Source organism: Balaenoptera physalus (assembly GCF_965194825.1).
Source record: "Balaenoptera physalus genome assembly, chromosome: 15".
Taxonomy (NCBI): Eukaryota; Metazoa; Chordata; class Mammalia; order Artiodactyla; family Balaenopteridae; genus Balaenoptera; species Balaenoptera physalus.
The window spans coordinates 97,510,852-97,536,817 of NC_138894.1; the positions used below are offsets into that span (position 1 = coordinate 97,510,852).

General features: G+C 49.3%; 1 protein-coding gene across 18 annotated transcripts in view; it reads right to left on the minus strand.

Annotated features, from left to right (window-relative positions):
• Positions 1–25,966, minus strand: part of SNTG2 (syntrophin gamma 2) — a 210,426-nt gene that overhangs the window by 94,964 nt on the left and 89,496 nt on the right. For 15 of the 18 annotated variants that reach the window (XR_014254127.1, XR_014254128.1, XR_014254129.1 and 12 more), the window contains exons 5-8: positions 21,245–21,288; positions 21,091–21,132; positions 10,710–10,797; positions 5,149–5,240 (exon numbers count right to left, since the gene is read on the minus strand). Coding sequence is in view for 11 of the 18 variants with exons in the window: in XM_082427048.1 (XP_082283174.1) it covers positions 5,149–5,240; positions 10,710–10,797; positions 21,091–21,132; positions 21,245–21,288 (266 nt within the window). In the remaining 7 variants the exon portion in view is untranslated. The remainder of the gene's footprint in view (positions 1–5,148; positions 5,241–10,709; positions 10,798–21,090; positions 21,133–21,244; positions 21,289–25,966) is intronic. The other 3 variants (XM_082427046.1, XM_082427047.1, XM_082427051.1) reach the window with 3 other exon arrangements.

Sequence of the window (25,966 nt, forward strand, 5' to 3'; positions counted from 1 at the left end):
ATTTATAAGAGTTCTTTCTTATTTCTTAACATATGCATTTATCACTATGAACATCCCTCTTAGAATTGCTTTGGCTGCTTCCCATAAATTTGGGTATGTTGTATTTCCATCTTCATTTGTCTCAAGATATTGAGACTTCTACTTTGACCCACTGGTTGTTCAGTAGCATGCTGTTTAATCTTCACATATTTGTGGATTTTTCAGTTATCTTCTTGTAATTGATTTCTAGTTTCATACCATTGTGGTCAGAAAAGATGCTTGACAGGACTTGAATCATTTTAAAGATTGAAGTAAATCTGTGGTTCTTAACTATAACTAGTAAATTCAGTCTATGTATATTGATTTTATTACTGCTATGTCTGTACTCATATCTACCTCCTTAAGTTTGGCTCTTTCATTGTTTTATTTTTCTATTCTTTTTTTCTTAATGCATTTTAGTTAAGGATTTTTTTGTTATTAATTTGCTTTTTTTCATTTGATGTTTTACTTTTACTGGTGTTTTATTAATTCGTGATGTGTCTTAACAACCGTAGCACTTAGAATGCTTTACATCCAGTCCACTCACTCTGAACCATATATGTTGTTTTCAGTATTCTGTATTTGCTCTCTTATCTTAACCTAAGATATTAGACATTAACTTAAGTGATGTTATTACTTTCTGCAGAGAACATTTGTTTAGATTCACATACATAGTCCCCTCCTTTAATCTCCAACTGCCCTTCTGGGATCATTATCTTTTTCCTGACATGTGTTCGTTAGAAATTCTGTTAGTGATATACTCTTTCAGATTCTCTTCCTATGAACAAGTCTTTATTTTTACCTTGTTTTGGAAGGATGGTTTTGTGAGGAACACAAAGATAGACCAATAGTTATTTTTCTTATCTCCATGATTTTGAAAATAAGATTGGGCTGTTATCTAGCTTCCATTGTCACTATTGAGAAATGTGCTGTTAATAAAATTGTCATTGTTCAAAGTCATCTATGCTTTCACTAGTTGATTCTAAGATTGACTCTTGGCAACAAGGTCAGACAGAAGAGTACGACCCCATCTACATGAAAGTCAAACCCAGGTAAAATTAATCTATAGTAACTGAGGTAAAAATAATAGTAATTTTTTGAGGGAGAGGGTAGTTTGAAATTATGGTGATGTGCTATATTTTGACCAGGGTGCTATAACATTTATTGAGCTGTTTCTTCAAAGTTGTATACTTCCCTGCATGTGCCTTATACTTTAATTAAACAGTTAAATATCATTCACTCATTCGTTATCTCTGCCTGGGAGACCATCCCTCCTTCCATTTAGAAGACTCAGTTCAATGTTTAACTTATGTGTTTATTTGTTTAATATTTTAAAATATATTTTGTTTGTTTAATTATTTTTCTTATTATATCTGCTTTTCTTTTTTTTTTTTTAATTTATTTATTTATTTTTGGCTGAGTTGGGTCTTTGTTTCTGTGCGAGGGCTTTCTCTAGTTGCAGCGAGCAGGGGCCACTCTTCATTGCGGTGCACGGGCCTCTCACTATCACGGCCTCTCTTGTTGCGGAGCACAGGCTCCAGACGCACAGGCTCAGTAGTTGTGGCTCACGGGCCCAGTTGCTCCGCGGCACGTGGGATCTTCCCAGACCAGGGCTCGAACCCGTATCCCCTGCATTGGCAGGCAGATTCTCAACCACTGTGCCACCAGGGAAGCCCTGCTTTTCTTTTGCAACTACTATTTATAAGTTTAGTATCTGTTTCCTTATAATTTCTGTAAAATCTTGTTTCTGGTTTGATATATTGTTCCTGTACACTTTTGAGTCATTCAGTTCTCTGTAATGACCCTAATCATTTGAGTTAATCTTTTGAAATTCTTAACTCAGAAAATCATGCATTTACTGTCATAAATTCTTTGTTATTTAATTGCAGCTCCTTATTTATTTTTGCTAAAGTTTTCCAACAAAGGGAAACTAGTCAGACACAATTTAGCCTTGCATCTGCCACAAGTAAAGCAGAGACATTGGCATCTGAAGTCCCTCAAAGGACCGGGTCAGCACCCAAATTCCAAGCACACCAGGTGAAAGCACCAGCTATCTTTCAGGAAAAAGGAAAACATTTTTGGACAACCAGGTAATCAAGGAATAACCCCTCTATGTTCCCTCTGTGAAGGAAAACATGAACACTAACCAACTAACAAGGGAGCCAGAACAGGACGTGCAGGAGTGTGGAAACAGGGGCGGGGGAGAGAAGGACCTGACAATATACACGCTCAATTGAGATGAGTGACACTGATGTGAATGAGACTTTTTGTTGTTATAAATATTCAGTAAGTTTTCTGACACGAAAACAGTGCAGTATGAGTGATGAACTTAGAATCTTAAGCTGTGTGAGCCGTTCCTGCATCTGGAGGAGAACGTGGGGCCTGGAGGTGAAGCCGTGAGCAGACTCCTTCTCATGGGGGGTAGGGAAGACTGAGCAGATGTAGCATCTGGGGAGGGAGCAGTTAATAATTTAGTTTCAAATGAGAACCCAGGGAAGTTGTCAAATACACAAGGTAGCAGTGGAATGGCTCTGGGAATCACAGACAGAGTGAAAGCGCATTCTATCAGCTCCCCCCTCCACAAGCAGGGGTTACAAATGTGTTGGGGGTCAGGGGCACACAGTCATGAAGGGGAAACCCAGCCTCCAGCGCTCCTGTGATTGTAAAGCTGCTCTGAACTTGGCAAACTCTGCCTCTTGCTCCATCACGTCTGGTCCTGGGAGAAGGAAAGTGATGTGAGCATGTCTGAAAGCGCAGCCAACGAAAACTGCCTAAACCCTCTGTGTCTGAGGAAGGTTCCAACTCATTTCCTTTGATAAAACAAACTGCAGAGTGGAGCCCATTTTCTTCTCCAATCCAGAGATACTGTAGATCCTAGTCTTCCAAAGACTAAAGCTTTGTGGTCACTCCTTGTACTCAACATGGCTTATATATAGTCCACAAGAAAAAGGTAAGTGAGAGAAAGTGGAAAAAATACAAAGACTTAGGATGTTGTGAGAGAGCGTAGCCTACAGTGACAAAATTTATTATAAATACAGAGTAACTAAGCAGTGTGGTTCTGGTATTGATATTGACAATCAGAATACAACCAAGGTCTCAGCAATAAACCCAAGACCAGGAAACATGCGCTGTGATCACAGTGACCGAGGACATGGGTTAGCACAACCGGTTACCCAGGAAAATGAATCTGGGTCCCAGCCTTTCACGTGTTCTACAAAAATAAGTATCATATGCTTTGGAGACCTAAAGTGAAAAACAAAGCTTAAAAATATTTAGGAAAAGAAACACAAGGAAACATCTTTATGAGCTTAGGATAAGAAAGGATTTCTTGAACCAGATCCTAAAACCACAGCCTCTACCAGAAAGAAATGGACACATTTGTCTACACCGATTAACTTCCATTTATCAAAAGGTAGCGTAACTATAACGAAAACGCATGCTGTAAATTGTGAGCAGAGATTTGAGACCCAAATTCAACAAAATATTAAACCCAAGTGTGTATGGAGCTTCCCAAGGGTTCAGGAAGGAAAAGACAAACAGCTTTACAGGTAAAGGGGTGAAAGTGATGGATGCACGTCACGGAAGGGGAGAAAGCAAAGTAACCGCAAGCAGGAGAGGCAAACAGACCTCCTCAGGCAACCCGGGAGCAGCCAGCAAATACCCCTGTGCTTGGAAAAATGAACCCAGAGCATGGAGCCCTGAGAAGCCATGGCCACCTGGAATGCCCCCTGCCACTGAGACGGTGACCTGGGATAGCCGCCTGGGAAAATAAGTTGTCGTTGCTTTGAAAATCAGACACTGGCATCATTTGTGAACAGAAATTCTAGCTCTGGGTCTGTAGCCAAGAGATATTTATAAGCATGTTCATGGCAGCCCTGGTTTCAGTGACAGCAGACTAGAGTAAACCAAGAAACAAAAGCCAAGTGTCTAGCGATGATTGATAATCAGTAAATAAACTGCAGTATATTCACACAATTAAATATAATACAGAAAAAAACAAACAAGCAAAAAAGAACCAGGGACATACATAACATTTGTGGATCTCAAAAACATAATAGCAGGTAAAAATGTAAATCCCAGAAGGCTATGACAGAATAACATTTTATAAGGCTCAAAATGAAATGGTATATTTTAGGGATCTATACATATGGATAAACTTTTTTTTTTTTTTTTTATCAAGCCAGTGACAAACTCAAGATTCAGGATGCTGTTTATTTTGGGCAGGCCAGAAGATGGGATATGGGAATGACACACAGGCAGCCGTAAAAGCTGGGGACAATGTTCCCAGTACCGATTTGAGTCTTGAGTTCAGGGACATTTGTTTTATTATCCTACTTCATAACTCACGTAGACCCTAAACGCAATTTTTAAATATCAAGAACTATATCAAAGGGTTAAAAATGGAAAAGAATGGTATTTTAAGAATAGACTCTGCAAACGTGAATCACTTCCTCTGGCTCCGCCTGCCGGTCAGGTAGGTGGTGGCCGGAAGGTGCGAGTGGATACGATTTCCAAGAAAACATTTTTTCAAGCTGCTTACAGGATTCTAATCCGTATCCACTAACAGCTCAGTGGTTGATGAGCCCACACCCTGGACGCTGGCTCTTCTCAGGGCCCAGCCAGCCGGGCTCGGGGTCAGGCCAGGCCTCCCTGGGGGAGGGGGCGGCCGTCCAAGCCCAGGTCGCCTGCAGCCCTCCCTTTCTGCTCAGCTCTGGTTTTCTCGGGAAGGTGAAGATTTGGAGGATGATGGAAACTCACTGCAAACACGCAGCATCACGCGTCCTAGGTGACTCCATTCGCTTGGGAATGAACCCCTTTCCTGTGAGTCTGGAGGAAGCTTCCTGAGGACAAACCCCGGCAGTTCCCACCGTCAGGTTCCGAGGAAAACTGGAGCCACGACTCCACATTCTACCTCAAACTTACGTACTCAGGCCTGTTCACGAGATATTGTGAGTTAGGAGCTGAAAGGACCCTACGGTGAAAGCCCAGGCGTCCACGTGGGAATAACGCGCACGCAAGCACATCCTACACCCATGTTTGCATCTCCCTCTGAAATGGGCAGCGAGGGCTTTTTCTAAATCTGCCAGGGGAGCTTCCAATTAAATCCAAGATGAGGAGGAGCGAGCTTACCGTGTTGCTGGAGTTTCCGTTCAGATGCAAACCGCTGTCAAAGAGGGGTGACGAGGTCCCGCTGCCGGGCTCGCTGGACGGTCCTGGGGACCCTGCCAATGAAACAGAGACTCACGGCAGATGGAGCCACCGGAGGAGTCGCAGCGCGTTCCCTGCAGGTCCACCTACGGGGGTCACCTAAGGAGGCCCCCAGACAAGCCCCCGGGGGAAGCAGCTGCTGGTACGGGCTGTGCAGCCTGCGCTGGCCCCTCGCCGCCCGCCCACCATGTGGACGCCCCGTCTGCACCCCGCAAAACGCCTGGCAGAAGGAGGGCAGGACCGGCTTCTCGCCGGGGCTGCACCAGGTCCAGGTGCAGAGAGACAGTGGCCGGTGCAAGCCGGTCCCCCGGCCCCCGGGGCTCCATGAACCTGCAGGGGCTCCATGAACCTGCACTCCCCACCACTAAGATAACGATGCTAATTTCCCAACACTTATTCTTGACTTTCCGATGTTAATTTTTATATTATTTATTTGTTTGACATTTTCTGATTATCTTTGCACTGCAAGTTGCTTTAGTGAAAAATAGAAAAACCAATCGGGTAAGTTTGAGGAAAGTGATATTTATAAAAAGAGGAAGCAGCTCTGGACTGGGGAGGGAGCAGGGAGCCGCCGCTGGGCCTGGAACACGGGTCCTGGATGAACAGAGGGTCCAAGTCGAGCGTCTGTCTCGGGCAAGTCAGGGCCCTGCCCGAGCACAGTCCCCTTTTCAGGACATACAGGGATGGAAAGGGATCTCCGTCCCGTCGCTCCAGCACCAGGCGGGTCGTGTCCCCACCCTTCTGCCACCGCTCAGCCCCCTCCCTGCCCTCCACCGTGGCCCCGGACGCGCCAGGTGAGGTGGGGCAGCACCAGCTGCCCCCAAGCCTCACCAGAAAGACCAGCGCCCCAGGTGGACAGCAGGCGTGGCAGCGGGCCCTCAGCGCACATCGGCCCTGACCACGTGCCCAGGACCCCTCGCGGGACCCCAGACGGGCGCCAGCGCCGCGGGCAGAAGGAGCTCTGCGCCCCCTCCCCGAGTAGGGAGCCCTCCCGACCACGACGCACCAGCAAGACCGACTCGGCGGCCCTGGGCCCCAGGTGCCGCCATGGGCAGGTTCACCCACTGCCCTCCTGACTCGGTCGGCAATTTCAGGGAGAAGCCAGTGACCCCGCATCTCCCGTTATCAAAATGGGCGACGGGAAGGACCCCGACGGGCTGTGTAGGGTCAGGGGTGCCCCGGCCGAAGCGGGTGCCAGCCTGATACACGGGTCCTTCATTTTCTTTTAGCTTGAAAATTTTCAAAGCCAGCGTTAGCCTTCAAAAGCCAACTACTCAGGGGATAAATCACATTAGGCAGAGGTTCCAAACTGGCAGGTGAAGCTGAGTCAGACCTGCAAATCGGTTTTGTCTGATCAAAGCCAAGGCATTGCATTAAAAATCCAGATTTCTTACTTTCTTGGAAAATGACAAAAAACTTTACCGGCGTAAAGTTCCCAGATGACGGTAACTGGCTGGGGCCAAGGGGGGTTCACAGCAGGGACCCCGGGCCCTCCTCGTCCTGTCCTGCCCAACCTCCACGTCAGGTCTGAGGGTCTGCAGGCACCAGCATCTCCCCGCACGTGGAGCAGGACGAGCACGGGTCACACACGTGTCACCAGCACCCGTGTCACTGAGGACAGAGCTGAAAGCCTCGCGATGTTGTTGTAGTTACTACTTCGACACACAAGCTTCAGGTGTGATTGTTATTCATTATTATCACCAGTTCACAGATGAGGAAAAGTAGTGGAATATCGTGCAAGTTACTTCTGTGATCTCACTTTTCTCCTTGGAAAGTCGTGAATGCGTTTGTGGGCGCACCTTCAAAGCAGCTGGCACAGTTCAGGTAAAGCAGGTGCTCCATCAACCTAATTTTCCTTTAAACTCTAGACAGGACAGCCAGAGCTTTAAACCGCTTGACAAAAATCAGACAAATTCATAGGTCTTCACACTGATGCTTCACACTGACCTCCAATGTCGGCGCACAGCTTCAGGAGGGAGGCTGTGTTCTTCTACGTCCTTACGACCCCACCCGAGTGCCTTCTGGCCAGAATATGAGCGTGGGCAGCTTTTCCGTCCACTCGCTCCGGGGTGCTGCGACACACGTGGCACCCTGACTGTGCAAGTTCCCTGCTGTGAGAGTCAGAAGCATCTGGGAAATACAGGAAAGGAGACCCTTACAGACCCCTGAGCAAAATCCAGGGCCTGTTACAGGTCACCTGGGTGCTTGGGGAGGGGAGAGAAACACTGAGGCCGGCCCGGCAGCAGGACCAGTCGTAACAAGTAGGCAATGCTTCCCGCTTCCTCACTCCTGAGGAAAGAAGCACGTGAAGCAGACGTGGAATCCGAGGGATGCACTTCTGTGCACCCACTCCCAGCCCCATGTCCAGAGCGCCTGTGAGGCCCGACACGTCTGTAAAACGCTCCACACCGCGTCCCTGCAGGCGGAGAAATGGACTGAACAGCTCCAAGAAGGCCTGAGAACATGACAACAACTTAACTCTGCTTGAACATAGTTCTCACTGCATCTGAGCACCCAGCTGCCTTCCCGTTCTCCTAACCCTCCAAACATCCTGCGACCAGCTCCCCACGCACAGAACTGCTTCTGGGCCCAGAGTCCGTCCTGCCAGCACCTCTACCTACTTCTTACTGCATCTTCTATCTGCAGCTCCTTCCTGGTGGCATGTGTGTTACTTCCGTAAGTAGCTCATCAGTCACTTAGGAGTGAAATCAAAATATTTCTAATTTCCTTCATTCTCCAGATGCTCTCACTGCAGGGACCAACTCTGCCAAATCAATCCCGAGGGGAGGCTGAGTGAGTGAGTGAGTGAGTGAGTGGACTGTAACCTGACAGTCATTCACGCGCTCTAGGTTTCTATCAACTTACTGCTGGTGAATGAGCATCTTTTCATCTACATCCTAAAAGAGAAATCTGAACATTGTAATATTTGTTTCTGCTTATCACTACTTAAACCCGTCATTTTTTTAAAAAATCAGTGTCAATAATTATTAATAATAAAAATAGCTACTGTCAAAAAACAACTACTGGAAAAGAATACAACACAAATAGTTTCAATGAGCATTCACAAAAGCATCTAACCTAAAAAAATGAGCTGTGACCTACAGGAGCTACGCTGACCTCGTGCAGGGCTGGTGGGGCGTGAGATGGTGCAGCCGCCGTGGAGGCAGCGTGGCAGGTCCTCAACAATCCGACCCAGACTTGCCGTATGACACAGCACCTCCACTCGCAGGTGTGTGGCCGGGAGAACTGAAAACACGTCCACATAGACCTGTACATGAACGCTCACACCGGCATTGGCACAACGGTCCCCAAGTGGAAACAAGCCACCTGCCTGTCGGCTGATGAAGACAGAAACAAAACATGGTCTCTCCCAATAATGGAAATTATTCAGTTAAAAAAAGGAATGAAACACCTGCACACGGGGTACCACGTGGATGAATCTGGAAAACATGCCGAGTGAAGAAAGCCGACACGAAAGGCCACACACTGCACAGCCCCAGTTACGCGAAGCGTCCAGAACAGGCAAATCCAGGGGGACAGAAAGTGGATTCGTGGTTTCCAGGGGCTGGGGGAGGGGATGATTGGTACAAAGTTCCTTTTTGGGGTGATAGAAATATTCTGGAATGGGATAGTGGTGATGGCTGCACGGCACAGTGAAAAATTAAAACTGACAAAGCACGCAGCTTAAAATGGTGAATTTTATGTTATGTGAATTCTATCTCCTAAAAAGTCTAAGAGTCTGAATCTATGCAAAATAATCGAAGTCGGCAGTGACTGTCTCCAGGGGAGACCCCTCCCGCCTCCTGTGCCCTCCCGGACACACCGTCAGGTGAGCGCAGCTTCCTACACACAGAGGTGCCCGCCGGAGACATGTCCAGGCAGGGCCATGCACACGCCCCCCTCGGCTACACGGTGCTGTAAACGCACACGTGCCAAACACCTGGGCCCCAGGCGGACGCTTGGGATTGGCTGTCCGTGGGCCTTTTACCCTCTTCTGGAAGAATCACTGCGAAACCCCAGTAAACTCTTGTGCTGTGTACAGCATTTATTTCTCTTTGAACCTGTGGCCTGATTTCTCACGTTGGTCTTTTCAGAAGTCAGGACGTGTGATGAACCCTGCTGATGTAGTTTCACACCCGTGGGGGGATCGCCAGTTTTCCTTAGATCGGTGAGCAGCGTGGTTTCCAGGTTGAGGTCTGATGGGGACAAAAACTGCGCTGCTGAAACCGATGTGCTCGGTTACTCAGGAAGATGGATGCAGAGCAGGGCCAGAAGTCCAATGGCCCTTTTTGTGACCGTGGATTCGAAGGTGAGATCGGGTCTCAGCAGCTGCCGTGGCCCCAGAGAGCAGGGCCAGGCCCAGGGCGGCAGCAGAGGCTCCGAGAACAGGGGAACGATGGAAAAGAGAGAGACGATACCAGCCATAAGGTCAGCCCAGGAGAGAGAAGCTGTTCCTTCATGTGAGAGAAAAAGCCAGAGAAAGAAGGGAAAAGAGAAGAGAGGGGCTGCCCCGGGGGGAGGGGGCCCCGCGTCCCCGTGAGCCTGGACGGCGCTGAGCCGCCAGCAGAGCTGCAGCCCCTGGGCCCGACCTCAGCCCAGAGCCCCTCTGGTTCCAAGGTCAGCACCCAACAGAGGCCCTGCCACTACATCAAGGAAGGACGGTAACTTTATAAATTCTATAAAGCCATGCGCCTGAGTAGAATCAGTCATAATACCTGTTTTGATTCACTTCCCTGCTGGATCACATCAGGTATAATAGAGAATTACAAGCTCGGCAGGAAAACATGGGCGACGGTGACACATCACGGTGCAGATTTACTGTTCTTTCCTCTTTTACATTAAATATTTCTCATGTCAACATAGATATCTTAAATACAAACTTTGTTCCTAGATGTGTGCATGTGCGTGTGTAGGTAAATACAGCCACAGTGAGGCAACCTGAGGAAGCCAACTTAGTTAATTCATTGACAAAGGGCCGTCTGGGGACGCCCTCTTTTAAAAAGTCTGTGGACAGGGCTTCCCTGGTGGCGCAGTGGTTGAGAATCTGCCTGCCAATGCAGGGGACATGGGTTCGAGCCCTGGTCTGGGAAGATCCCACATGCCGCGGAGCAACTGGGCCCGTGAGCCACAATTACTGAGCCTGCGCATCTGGAGCCTGTGCTCCGTAACAAGAGAGGCCGCGATAGTGAGAGGCCCGCGCACCGCGATGAAGAGTGGCCCCCTCTTGCCACAACTAGAGAAAGCCCTCGCGCAGAAACGAAGACCCAACACAGCCATAAATAAAAATAAATTAAAAAGAAAAAAAGTCTGTGGACGGATTGAAGGGTAGGACGTCTTCGGAACATACAATGCTGAGGTGCTCTCTGCGTCTTTCCTCTCTCGGAATATGAGCTCAGGAAACGATCTACACTCCTGCCAGTGACATATCGTTTGGATAAATCATGTGCTGCCTGGCACCCTTGAACTTCTCCCCTCCCCCTTACCTAATGGGAGCTTCAGAAATGATGGCGCTTCCCTGAGATACTCGACAGTGACGGTCACTTCATCGCCAGCATTTCTCAAAAGATGCACCTGTCAATGTGACAAAAGACAGCTACTTTACCATCACAAAGCGACCAGCACAGAAATAGAAATAAATCCCTACACGTCTCGCCTGTCTCCCGAGAATTCAGTGTTCGTGATTACCTTTGAAACTCTGAAAGCCCTGCAAGCCTTACCTGCCATAACAAAAGGATGGCTGTATGTCCCCAGGTACAGGACTCCGGCGCCTCAGCTACACACATGTTCACACGTCAGCAGAGGTTTGAGGCCGGGCTCCCTGCACACTCTACCCACACCATCCCGGAAACTCAAGTCATGTGAGAAACCCGCGTGGAGCGCAAACGGACAAATTTCAGACGCTGGCGACACACGCCAGCTGGTTAACTGGACACTGCAAACCGAAAATCTGAGCTTCGAAGTTTAAACGACATTTTAGTTTTGGAGAAATCAACGGGCATCACTTCGCCCTTCTCGGCGGCAGTGTCACCATCGCCACGGTTCAGGCCCTTCCCCCGTAACCCAAAGAGCTCATTCCTTTAGCTCTAGGGTCAGCTTTTAACGCTCAACGTTTGCCTCGTTTAAGCAAACGTGATTCACACACATTAGCCAAAGCCCGGAGTAAGAAGCTGTACGTGTGCGTGTCCCCAGCGTCCCATCGGGAACACGTGCGGTGCTTCCACGCGGCCCCGGCCCTCCCCTGAACACGCCCCTGCTGACGACCTGCTTCTGCCTGGAGAGCCACAGAAACGCCTTTCCCGTCACCCCGGGGACGTTCTCCGTGTCCCCCGAGCCGGAGCTCCTCCCCTTTGCCTCGGCCCGTGAAACCCGCCAAACGCCCCAGCCCGGGTCAGCCGACGTGAAGCGGCGCCCCTGGCTCATCGAGCATCCGTCTGTCCTCCTCTCCCCGAGGCCCTGCGTCCACAGCCTCCTGCGCCACGGGCGCCGTAGTGTCTCTTCCACGTATCAAATCTCGTGACCCTGAGGCCTTTTCTCCATTTCACGCCTCACCAGGCGGGTGCCCCGGGAACCCTGAGGCGGGCCTACCCCGGCGCCCCTTCCCGAAGCCCCCTCGTCTCCTGCTGGGTGGGTGCAGGTGCAGACACGGGATGAAACGCCCCAGGGTCTGTCTTCCTGAAGTCAGGGCTGCCGCCCAGGCAGGGAGAAGGGGAGGGCTCAAAGCCTCCCACCAAACCCAGCAATGCGGCCATGGGACGGACATTCTGCTCGGACGACTCAACAGCTGGGCCCAGCCGGGACCACCCTCCGGCCGGCCCGAGGCCCCAGAGACAACGGCCATCGCCTCAGCTCCTCCAGGCCGTCAAGGGCAACGGGGCCCACGCGCCTTCTCCTCCGAGGGCGACCCAGGGCGAGTCTGACAAAACCGTGGTGTCACTGCGCCCTCTCCTCCTGCATCGAAGGGACCCTGAGCTGCAGCGCCGTCCTCTCCGGATGTGGCAGCCGCGAGGGTGTGGGTCACATCTGAGTAGGCGACGGCCGCCGAAGAAGCTGCCTCATCCTGGGGGCTCATGGAGCTTTAAATTCAAGACCAGGGTGTCACCTGGACAGCACGAGCCTGAGATGTGTGCCCCTCTCTGCGGTCAAGTTCTCCCGCTGCTTCTGTTATGTGGGTCTGCCCACGTGTGCGCATGCACACACACACGCACCCCTACCTCAATAAGTGAGCATATATTTAACAACTTTACAAGTCTTCCTGGAGATAAAATGGAGTTTAAAGCATTAAAATCTATCTAATAAAGGCTAATTAGCCCCCAAAAGACTCGCTCACATATTTACACGGCTCAGTCCTTCAGCGTTGTTCCCCGGGCCCTTGAAGAAACATCACTTTGGACAAGTTAATTTTATCCGGGAACAACAGTAAAGCATGAGGCAGGTGCACCTTTGATTAAAGAGTGGGCTTAACTTCAACGTATTATTATTTTTCATATCTCAAGTGTCTACCCTGCCTTGATGCTTCCAGACTCTGGAATGCCTGGACAAGGCAAAGGTTTTACTTCATCACCAGTTTCTTTTTTTTCAATTTAGTTCAAAGTATGTATGTGTTGTGTGCGAAAATATTTTGACTACTGACCATTAATGCCTCCAAATTCAACGAATGACCTCAAAGCTATGTCTGCCCCTCAGACCATGACCTTCGGACTGACGGGTGTCGGGAGGGAGCCTGACTCCACGCTCGGCTCTGGACGGCGGGGCCCCTGCTCCGCCTCAGAGAGACACGGACTTGCTTTTGCATCTATTTAAGACCAGCAATTCCGGCACCTTCCCGCCTGCGTCCCCGTCACTGGGCACGTCTGCTCTGCTCTGACAAAGTAGGTGCAGGTTCCGATTTCCCACCTCTGACTCACCTGCTGGGCCGCCGAGTTTTACCAGTGAGTCAGACATATTTCTTTTTTAGGAAGGATTCAACTCTCGTATGAATCTTCCCCAAGCTTTTGAAATGCCACTCGAGCCATTTAGACTGCTGGGTGTCTCAGGTAAACTACTTGAGCTGCCACAACAAAAAGCCACAGGCTGGGGCTTGGACGACAGACACTCTCTGCCACGGTTCTGAGGCAGAGCCCGCGGTCAGGGTGCCGGCCGGGTCAGGGCTCTGGTGAGGGCCCTCATCCTAGCTGCAGACGGCCACCTTCTTGCTGTGTCCTCACAGGGCACAGAGCGAGCTCTGGCGTCCCTCCCTTACACGGACACTAATCCTACTGGACGGGGTCCCACCCTCATGACTTCATCTCCCTGGATTCTCCTCCGAAAGGCTTCTCCGCCTGACGTCATCACCCGGGGGTTACTGCTCCAACCTGTGAATCTGGGGCACAGACACTCGGTCCAGGAAAGGGGCTGGTAGCCTTGTGGCCTCAGAGGAGTTTCTCCAGGGAGTCTCCGAAGTTGCCTCACCCAGGACGCCTTCCAGGGAGTGAAGAAATCATCCCATATGGTTATGTCTGAGGAGCCAGCGCAGCTTTAAAATGTTGTAACTGAAATATGATGACTGGATATTTTAGAATAGGAAGTAACAAACAGATACACGATGAAAGGATGGGTGTCTTTCACATGCCAGAGCCCTGGATGGACACCTCAGACACACAGCTACTGGTGTATCTTGCGTGTCCTTTTGGAGATCGTCTATGCATTTGCGAGAACGCCTTCTCTCTTGAGGGCATTTTGGTGACATCTAGCAGAATTCACAATTTGTGTGCCTTTTGGCCCCGTGCCCACACGTGTAGGTACATGACCACGTGGGAACAAAGAGGCACACGCAGGAAATCACACTACACCACGTGTACTGTCTGTCCACTTCTTTGGCCCTGTTTTCACGTCAATGGAACCATGCCCATTAGACGAATCACTCTCTTTGCCTAAAATCGAATCTGCAGTTCACCCCACGTCAGCACATAGACCCGTCCTGCTCCTTCACACGGGTGGTGGGCTGCACTTCACAAATGTCCAGGGACGAATCCCCCTCTGTCCTCCACCCGCATGTCTCTGCTGAGAGGGTCACAACCCCCTGCATCACTAGCCCAACCTGCACCTTCACTAATATTTCTAGAATTCTTTTCAGAGCCTCTCTGTCCTGTACTATTACACGAGCAAACTTGGGATAAACTTTCGGTATTCTGAATGTCTCTTTTGCTTGTCCTCTACATTTTGTGATTCTTTAAAATGTGCATTTTCATCTTTATTATTTCCTTCTTTACCCTTGTGGGTCACTCTGTTGCTCTTTCTTCAAACTTTTGAGGTAAAAAATGGCGCTTTTTTGTTTACCTCCTTGCTTTCTAATGAACATACTTAAAAACTGTTAATCTTCCCCTAATCATTACTTAGTTGTTTCCCATAATTTCTATATGAAGTGTTTCAACATTGTTCATGTCTGTATTTTTTCCTTTAGCTTTTCTTTTTACACAAGTATAACTATTTTTATAGGTTCCAGATATGTGGAAAATTTTTAAAAGCAGTTTTCATTTTGCTTAGAGGACATAACCTATATTATGCTTATTCTTGGCTTCCTTTGTGGCCTGAACAAGTGCTGTGGATGTTCCACGTGCTCTCGAGAGAATGTGGGTTTTATGTGGGACAAATATGCACAGGCTCACACCCCCTCACACTCCCTCACATACAAATACACAGGATCACACACACACACACACAATCACATACAAACACATAGGCTCACACACACACATACAAATACAGAGGCTCACACACACTCACATACAAATACAGAGGCTCACACACACAAATACATAGGCTCACACACACATACATACACACAGGCTCACACACACACACTCACATACAACTACATAGGCTCACACACATACATACAAACACATAGGATCACACACACACACTCACACACAGGCTCACACACACACACACAGAGGCTCACACCCCGTCTCACACACACACACACACACACACACACACACTCGCACCCGCCGGCCCGCTGGCCCCTTGGCCGTCACCTGCGGGGTTGGGTGCCCCCCCGACCCCCCCTCACTAACACCACCACTGTCGATGTCTGGACCGCTGCCTCCACGCTCCACACCGAGCCCCAACGCCCACGCCTGTCCTTCTCACCTCCAGCTCCACGGACGTATTCTCTGGTCCCACTGAGACCTACCACCTGCCGGTAACTTCCGCCCTCCTGGCCCTCATGGTGCTGATGCCCTCACCACCTCTTTATTCCACTAAATCCCCAGATCCGCCCCCAGAGCCCTGGCTGCACACGCACCTTCACCCCCGTCTGAGGGTCCTACCTGACGGTGACCAGCGACCCCTGGGCTGGTCCACTCTCCACTCACGGACAGGTTCCCGGGAACAGGCCCTTCGACGTGGGCCCCGAGGCTCATCAGGCCTCCCCCGCCTGCCCATCTGCGTCCGGGCCCTTCTCTGCAGACGCACAGGGGCCCGGCCATCACCCTGAACACACCCTCTGCCCCCAGCGGCAGGTGGCAGTGCCTGTGGTGAGAACCCAGGGATCCTCCCAGCTGCTTGGCGTGGCGAACCGCATGCAGCTCAGTGTCTTCTGAACAGTGTTTTGCCTCTTTGCTATATGAATTTTCAAATGCTTCTTTTGTAGAATCGGGACACTCTGAACATAGAGGCTATTTTGCTGTAAATGATTTCAGCGTCCGTACTTACAGCCACAGTGAACAGGAAGGTTTCCTGAGACAAAGCACAGCAGTTCATGGAGCTGAGGCCCCCGCAGCCAGCGTCGATCCCACTCACAGCCCGAGCGCCACGGGGAGGTGAGCTGCCTAGTGTCTGACGGCCGAGGTGCCCGTCCTGCTGGCTGGCAAGGGAGCTCAAGGCACTCACTCCTGTGCGGTTCTGGAGAGAACTGCTTCAGGCGAGTGAGCGACTTCACCCCCTCATCGAACGACCCGTGAGCCCTCTCGCCTGGACTGTGCCCTCCGCATCCTTCCGGTCCTGGAGGACTGCCGCCCTGGTCTGAGGGCAGGAGTGAGTCCTCCCAGGAGTCGGGAAACACCTTTCACCTGAACAGAGACAGAGCCACACCGTCCTCTCCTTTGGAAAATGAATTCACTCACTTCTGCCTAAACACACTACATTATTAGACAAACTAAACTTAACATATGCATTTATTCATTCTTAATATATATTTTTTACATTTTATATATTATATATAATTTTAGCGTGTATTCTTTGCTTTGCCAGGATTCTTTCAATATTTGAACCCCATGTTTGTATTCACATGAAGCCTATTTACAGGAGCCAGAGGACTGCTTCAGACCTGGAAGTGGTAACCAGCTATGCTTCCACTGACACTGGTTTCCTGAATCTGAAAGAGACAATAGGACCCTGGACGGCAGAGCCACAGAGGCAGCGGCAGGTAACCACCAGCACAGGTGGTTTGGTTCCCGTGATGGGCAGGAGGGCTGAGAGTGTGTTGTTGACTGATTGATCGTGGAGCCCTGAGGACTGAAATATCAATAGATGAGGAATATATTCCAGCTGTAATTGATCTGCGCAAGTGATAAATGTCTCCACCAGGCTGGCAGAGAACTGACCTGTTATCACTATACAGGGCCGTAGATTCTCCATCAGTGCTGAGAACCGAGCTGATTCATAGTTTCACCATCCCTTGAATAAAGAGAGTCTAAGTCCATTTGAAGAAAGACTGCCAAACATTTTCTCTGCAAATATCCCCCCATCCTCTATACAAGGACGTGCGGAACCAGTGACAGCTCTGTGAGAGCAACGCTTCCAGACGCCGGGTCTGTGCTGACGCCTGGACACCCAACACCTGCCCTGGTCCACGAGTCAGAACAGGATGCTGAGGTCGGCCAGGTGACCGGTGTCCTTCGCCTTGGACCCACCTCACATCTGTCCCTAACACATCCTGTGGTTCTCTTTCCCTTCCCTGAAGAGAGGGTTGCACAGACATATTCCCTAACTGGTAGAATCTCCAGGCTAGTTTCCTGACTCAGGCCTATCAGGCAAGAAGGGTCAAGTGGGAACCCCCAGAACTGCTTCTCTGGGGTCAAACAGGAAACCACAGCCGTGCTGCACGGAAGACCTGGAAGATGCGGCCTCCTCCACCCTGCCAGCCAACTTAGGTGCTTGGCCCCGGCAGAAAGCACGTGAATTGCCGGTAACAACCGTACTTCATTGTAAGTATAAACACACAGAACTACAACGACAACCATGGCTCCAGATGCGTTCTCCTTCCCAGAACAAATGGAACACATTCCTGGTACCTGGGTTACAACCACAGACACAGCCAACGCTTCCCTTTCCCGGAGGTTCTGGCTGTCAGCAAACGCCAGCAGAAGCGGCGGCAGTAGTGGACCCTGAGTCTCCCGCATCTGGGCCAGGCCGGGCGTCCGTCTTTCCGTCACCCGCCCCCAGCGTCTCACCAGCGCTCGCGGCCCCCGGCTGCTCAGCTGCATCATGACATTGTGTGTATTCAACTTGCGGGGACACGAGGCCACCCCCTAGAGAGTCTGTGAAGACGTGGAGTGCCAGAGCGGGAAGTGGCCCCAGAGACAGACGGGGGCTGGGCCTGGCACCTGTGATGTGAGAACGAGTTGTCACAGGAGCGCCCCTGCCGCCAAGATGGCCAGGTCTGCTGGTGGCTGGCTTGGATCCCGATGGGGGCGCGGCCCACGGCTGGACACGCTGCTCTTCCCACGCACCTCACGGTCCGTCATGCCACAGACACGGAGACGGCTCTGCACTATATCCACGCTGCCCCGGACAGGTGCCCTGCTGCCCAGGCCCACGGCCCAAAGACCCCAGGCGCCGGAAGTGTCCGTGGCAGATGGGATTCTAGGCGGCGTCTGGAGGAGGCGAGTGGGATAATCACACACATCCCTTTGTGTTTGCTCTCCTCGTGGAAAAGCTCCTACCTGGTTACTGGGCTCAGGTAGGGTCTGGATGCTCGACCGTGGTCAACGCTACAACACACAGTCCCGTCCGTCAGGGTCTGAGTGTCCTCTGTCTCCCAAGGCCATAGGGGCTGGACACGTGCATCTCTGCTACCAAGGGCAGCAGTTTATACAAGGCCGGCCTGGACCGGGCCCCAGGGGAGGAAGTGAGCACGTGAACAAGAGCCAGACTCCCCTGCCCCCGGTGCTACTGCACCAACGAAGCCCCACAAAGCACACCGGTGACTTTCCTAGGAGTGTAGATGCCCATTCCAATGACTTTGAACCCTGCTAGTTTCGAGGTCCGGGAATTAGGGAGCGGTGATGCTGAACCAAAGCTACCTGCTGAAACCTCTGCGGGTGGCAGGTGATTCGCATGCACAGCGGGGTTGAGAATCACGTCTCTGAACAGTTTTCCAACTCATGCACGAGAAAATACTGTTGGTCGGTTATCTCTATGTCTATTTTTCTATCCATTCACCCATCCACCCATGTTCTATCAGCTATCTGTCTATCTATCTGTCTACCTGTCTATCTACCTATCTACCTACCTTCTATCCATCAATCTTCCCTCTACCTAACCTACTTATTTCAGCCTGTTTCTTTCCATAGCACTTAGGCTCCTTCCAACAAGATGGAAGGGCCGCCTTAACCTCCTGTGTTCGGGACAGTTTCTCATATGAGCAGAGACTGAGAGAAGGTGACCATCGCCCAAGGAGGGAAGATGTGAGGAGGTGGGGGGCCGGGAGTCAGTCGGCTGACGTGGGGAGGAGGAAGCCCGGACGGCCCAGGGCCCGAGAGCAGGCTCATCCTTGAGGGCAGAGGCCTTGCTGACGCCTGACGGGTGCTGCGGTACTCAGGGGAAGGAGGGGCCACACGTACTTGCCAAGCGACCTGGAGAAACCGGCGACTGGCCTCAGCTCCCTCAGGACGCCTTCCATCAAACGCAGCTGCAGCTGCCGAGTGACGGCCCACGAGATGCCGTGAGCGGGGGTTCTGGAGGGTGACGGCCTGGCTGCCGCTTGGAACAGTGGCCTGGAAGGTTCCATGTCTACCATTTCTTAAACACAAGTGAAGACTTTATTTCTAAGGGTTCTCGAGTTCAGAATCACCAGAACTCAGACTCTGTCCTGAGACCTTAGTGACAGCCAAGCTGCTGTGCATGAATAAAACGTGTATAAAAAGGACTCATTTCGACCCGAAAAGGAGGCCTCAGAACACAAGTCTGTGACGTTCTGTCAGTTAGGGCAGTTTTCAATCAATGGTTTTCATGGGACTTAAAACCCTGGCCTGCCATTCTGGACTCGAAGTTAATTTAACATTTGAGATTTTTAAAAAAATTCTGAGCATGTTGCATAAAAATGAAGTTCCGTAATGTTTCTCGTTCTGAGACCCTTCAGGACGGAGCACTGACCCTGCTCTGACTCTCACTGGACATCGGTCTGGGTTCTGCTGTGGGGACTCTGCTGCCAGGTCTCCTGCCATACGTGTGGGCCTGGGGGTCCCACAGGGGGACCAGCTGCCCCCGCACCCCCTCCCCCCAGGCATCACTAACCTCTGCACACAGGTGAGACTGAGTGATTTTCCAAACATCATTCTTCCTTCCTCTCTGAATAGTCAGATGTCACAGAATTTGCCCAATAAAATTATGGAAAGTTTACTCTCTGCCACGTTGGCTACGATATTATATGTTGATGTGGATGAGGACAGACGGTGTATTAAAAAGAAGGAAATAAACACATTTTTGTCGCCCGAGAGCAGTACGACTTTTCCAAAGCAGGAGACAATATACAGTACGAGGCTCATTTTGTGGATCTTTTGTGTGAAGCAGAACTGACTTTTTTTCTTTTAGGATTAAGTGAATCTAGAATTTACTCTGAAAAATGAGTTTCACAGTGTGAAACTGTGATTTATGAGGTCTTTTACAAATTTAATATTTTTATGAACTTCATAAGTCTGAAAAGCTGAGATTGTATGTCATTAGCAGTGCTCCAATCATGGCTTTTGTGTCACATAAGACTGTAGACTTGTAATTTGATAATTTGGTCCAAAAAGTATATTTGTATCAGTCAAGTATTGGAACAGCTCCATTTATAAGCTTTACACATCATTTACTTAAATTAAAAGTCTTTCTTTTCAGATGAATGCTTTTTACTTTCCCTGGGCTGGGATAAAGTTACCTAGGTGTACACTGTCTCTTTTTGAATTACTATGTATTTTCTCACATTAAGAAAGCAAACTTTTGCAGAGATTGAAAACTAACCCAAATGTTAAGTTTAGGAAGTAAATAGATGAGAGCACATCATCCATTTGAACCTAAACCTAAAACTACAAGTCCCTTGAGACCAAGAAACATGTCGTCCCACCTGCAAATCTTTCCTCTGTGCCTGGAGCAAGTTAAAGTAATTCTTCACCTAGTTAACGACCTACTAATATGCTGTGTTGGAGCCTGACCTGACCTTGGGCAAGGTTCATGTCTGCAAAGGGGTGCTGGGGCGGAGCCTGTGACCCCCATGTCCACGGGCCAGCATCCCGGACACACACCAGAGGTGAGCGTCCCGAGACGTCCTCCAAGGCGACGAGCACACAAAGCCAGAGGGGGCCGGTGTGTGGACCCTCACAGGCTCCACTCGGGTCACCGGGCGGGGTCCCCACTCCCCGAATTTCAACCCTCCCATGTTTAAAATAGCAGCCACTAAATCTACCTTTTACAGCATCGGAGAGGACCCGTGACGTGTGGATTGTGAAGGGACGTGGCACAGAGGCCCCTTCGAAACACGACTTCCTAAACTTTCTAAGCTTTTCTAAAGCTCTGTGTCTATGAATACACTCGTGAAATGAACTTTCAGAGAAAAAAATAATGAGAATTAAGAGGCTATCTAATAAAAAGAACAAAAACCGTAAAATATCAAACACTTACCACTTCTTCGTGGGTTGCATTTTCTACATTAATGCCATTAACCTGAAAAGATGACAAATTAAGAATTTTGAGGATAATAATTGATGAGTCTCAATTCAAAACTAACATGAACTAACATGCAACAGAGCTAAGGACTGAAGTTTAAGATACTGACCTGGAGGAGGGCGTCCCCTACGAATAACATCCCTGTCTGGTGGGCTGCAGGGTCGCAAAAGGGGCAACAGTGTTAAGAGAGGTTCAGAGACATCGTGCCCCTCCTGGCAGTGCTTTAGGGTTAGAGTCTGCAGCACCTGGCATTGTGTGTGTGCAGGTGTGAGTGTGTGCACACGTGTGCATTGTGAGTGTGGGTATGTGTGCGTGCACGTGTGCATGTGTGAGTGTGGGTACGTGTGTGCACGTGTGCATCTGCGAGTGTGGGTACGTGTGTGCACATGTGCATGTGTGGTATGTGTGCACACGTGTGCATGTGTGTGGTATGTGTGTGCACACTGTGCATGTGTGTGGTGTGCACACACATGTGCATGTGAGTGTGGGTATGCGTGCACACACGTGTGCATGTGTGTGGTATGCGTGTGCACACGTGTGCATGTGTGTGGTATGTGTGTGCACGCTGTGCATGTGTGTGGTGTGCACACACATGTGCATGTGAGTGTGGGTATGCATGCACACACGTGTGCATGTGTGTGGTATGCGTGTGCACACGTGTGCATGTGAGAGTGTGGGTACGTGTGTGCACATGTGCATGTGTGGTATGTGTGCACACGTGTGCATGTGTGTGGTATGTGTGTGCACGCTGTGCATGTGTGACTGTGGGTACGTGTGTGCACGTGTGCATGTGTGAGTGTGGGTACGTGTGCGCACGTGTGCATGTGTGAGTGTGGGTACGTGTGTGCACGTGTGGTATGTGTGCACACGTGTGCATGTGTGAGTGGGGGTATGTGTGTGCACACATGTGCATGTGTGAGTGTGGGTATGTGTGTGTGCACGTGTGCATTGTGTGGTATGTGCACACACGTGTGCGTGTGTGTGGATGTGTGTGCATGCAGGAGTCTCTGTGGGTGAACGTGTGCATATGTGTGTGCACACGCTCGCATGTGTGACGTGTGAGAACGTGAGCACGTGTGTGTCTGTGTGTGCGTGCGTGCACGTGTGTACACGGTGTGGGGAAACACCAACAGCACAGCCCCAGCGCCCCCCTCGCCCGGCCCCTGAAGCTGAACATTCAGCTAATTTTAAGCACATTAAGAGAGTTACTTTGTAAACGCAGAGCCTTGTTCAATGAGAAGCACAAATGTCACTTCCTCCTAATGAAGGATTTCATTACATGTGGGGAAAGTCTGATCCCCATTTTTCATTAAGTCGACACAGACAATAAAATAGGAATCCCAGAAGCCACTCAGCATTTTCCCCTTTCTCAGGAACACATTTACATAGACTGCTTTAATTAAAGAAAATGTGCCCAGAATATTAAAGGGAAAAGGAAAGAAAACCTTTGTATTGTAAAGTTTGAGTATAATCTCTACAGCATTATTCCACTTCACTTTTCTATTTTCACAGAGGCAGAGAGATGATTCCTTTCAATAATAAGACTGGAAGAATTCGCACCAAACGTAAAGCGTTTTGCAGTGTAAACCCTGACAGCTGTTTTTTCTCCTTTGTAACACAAGTGCCCGACTTCAGCTCTGCTCCCCTTGACGAGTCTGCCGGCCACACAGCAGACAGAGCCAGGGCCCCAGCCCCTGCGCCGCAACGAGGCCCCCGCACTTCAGAGACCTTGGTTGATTTCAGTAACTGACCATTTGGCCCCTTGTGTTTTCTCTTCCTGTGCTGTAAGTTCCCACCTTTATGTTTAAATTCCCCAATAAAGGGCGATCCCGGGAAACCCTAGGCCCCAGCCTCCACCCCAGTGAAAGCAGGACCCCGGGCCTCGCGGGCTCTGCCGGCAGCCTGCATCTCGCTGTGTGACCCAGGGGTGCTGTGTGATTTCCAGGTCCTGTCAGCAACGAACTTTTATTTTTTCAGTCCCCTCATGGCTACTGCTGAAGGCATCGTATGACCATAATGAGAGCCACAAGGGCTGGTCCAGCCGCAGCACAGGTTAGAGACAGGCTGAGACCTGCAGAAAACACATTTTCACAGGTTTTTTTGCCTTCCTCAAGATTTGTTTTAATTTATAAGTCATTGGTTAAATATTGGAAACCAAATAATGAGTTATTAACACTGGAATTCTTTAAATTCCAGGTAAATATTTAATGTCAATTGTTAATATTAGTTCTAGTCATTAACTAGTATTAAATTTCATTGAAAATAAAGTACAGTCTTTATATTAATGAACTTAATGGTATGGTTTTAGGTAACTAATAAAGTTCTCATTTACACTGAGCCTTTGCCCAGAAAACCTCCGTCACCCACTAGGTGAGATCTACACTCCCCCGCAGGGGGGCCCTTTCAGAATCCCCATCTCTGCCTCTGCCTCTCTCTGACTCTGTCTCTGTGTCTTTCTGTCTCTCTCTGCCTCTGTCACTCTGTCTCTGTCTCTGCCTCTGTCTCTGTCTCTGCCTCTCTATGTCTCTGTCTCTCACTGCCTCTATCTCTGTCTCTATCTCTCTGTTTCTCTCTGCCTGTCTGTCTCTCTCTGTCTCTTGTCTGTCTCTCTGTCTCTGTCTCTCTGTCTCTGTCTCTCTGTCTCTCTCTGCCTGTCTCTGTCTCTCTCTGTCTCTTGTCTGTCTCTCTGTCTCTGTCGTTAAAGCAAAGCTAATTAAAAAGACTTCCCAGTTAAATCTTTGAAATGTTTTCTCTTTGTTGGACACTTTTAGTCCTAAAGAAACAAATTAAAAAGTGGTAAAATGGATGATAAAATAAAACCATGGAAGTTTGATTTTAATTTAAAATTTTAATTAATGTTCCTAAATAAACCCTTTGGTGAGATTAAGCTAGGTTTGGGGATTTCAGCTGAAAAGTGGCTCTAGTTTATTTCTGTGGTAATCTTGCCATTACATCAGGATGTAAAATGGAAATACAGTGCAATGTATTTTAACCCACATAAATATTCAAACATGCAAACTAGCTACAATGAGATATTTTCTATTTCTGTTATACTTGCCTTTTCAAGTCAAATTAATCGCTATTACTATAGTGTTATGTGAGACTGTGTAAATTTAGTCATTGTTTGCAATACAATTGTGTTATAACAGAAACTATTCTTTTTGCAAATTAATTAGTCTTTGTAAAATTCAGACGCCTGTTAAATATTCATTCATATAAACTTCTGGGTAGTATTAGAAAATGATAACACTTCTTAAAAAGTCTTACGTGCACTGAACATCTGGATTAATAATGACTAAAACCCTCTTCATCATCCTTTACAAGCACTGAGTCCTTGAAGCCCCAGAACCCAACACGTGTGGACGTCGTCACCACCGAGCGGTCAGTGGGAAGAGGCACGGGGCTGACTCCACCCTGGGGAGACCCTGAGGGGCCAGCCGCTTACTCTGCCTCAGAACCAGACTCAGGGGCACAGGATTCACTTCCAAATTCTGCCCTGGTTCCATCCCTAGACCTCTCCAACCTTCCATTGCCCCCCTGCACAGGGAGATGATCCTATTACCTCACAGGACAGTGCGGATTAAATGTTGGTCCATGGAAGTGCTAACAAGGTTTCTCTTCCCATCTTCCAAGGGGCCCTGGGAGGTTATGTGTTATTGATAATGGGGGTAGTTAAATTCTTTAAGTAATTCAAGATATTTCAGCCATTTCAAAGTATCTTGTAAATTAAAATTAAAAAGTACTTCCATCTTCCAGGATGGCCCTCAACTGTGGAAGCTGACACAGTGGATGGTATTAGGAGGATTCAAAGAGCAACGACAAAGTGGGTCCAGGACAGAAAGGACTTGTACGGAGAGCCTCTCAGACACCTTCTGTAGCCATAGCAACTGGATTCTTTGCTGCCAACCTGCCTCCCTCTGATCTTAACATCAAGTGATCCTTCAGCAGTAAGAACACGCTGGCAGCCTGGCAGCCAAATTCTCTGCTGCATTTCACGCTTAGCAATCAGCTACCAAAGATGAAGGCTCTTCCCACGTGGAATTTAAATTAAACCTGCAACATTTAACATGCATCCTTCCAAGATTCTGACATATCTAGTATGTCTTGTCCAGGTTCCAACATTCCTCATTCAGCTACAAAGTCAATATTTATTGTCTGTTCCAAGTTCTACTTATTCTGATAGCTTTAAAAGCACATTTTTCATTGATTCATTAACAATGAAGGAGAAAGAATGCTGAAATATTCTTCACTCAAGGAGCTGCACTTCCATCTGGATCCAGGGTGTGGGAAGGGCCTCCCTTCACCCTATATATCCAGCTCCTGAGGCAAAAGGAGCAGATTCTGGTTTGTTCTAGGAAGCAGGGTCAGGAAAGCCTGACCTAAAAATTCCAAATCCGGCTCCACAATCTCTTCCTGAGGTGAGAGGACTTTCTCTCTACTTCTACACAAATTCAGTCGGATCCAGGCTACACCGTCTAAACTAGGACTCTGTTAAATATTAACAGACTCTAGAAAGAAGTTAGCAACTATTGGTGAGACACACCGGCCCGAATATTTGTGTCAGATCTTACGTTTCCAAAGCCGTGTCCTTTGCAGCACAAAAATGAGATGGAGCAACAGCAGGGCCTGCTGCTGGGGTCGGGGGCCGCACAGTTAACACGGACAGAGGCAAAGGCCTGTTGTCTGAGCCCCAGACACCAGTGGGACAGGCAGCGAGACAGTCGCATTCTCTGAAAAGGTCGCCCGGGCTCTGCAACCTCTGCTTCCCTAAGCCTGGACCACGTATTCGGATTATGCAGTGGGGAGGGGTGCCACGTGGCCTCAGAATTGA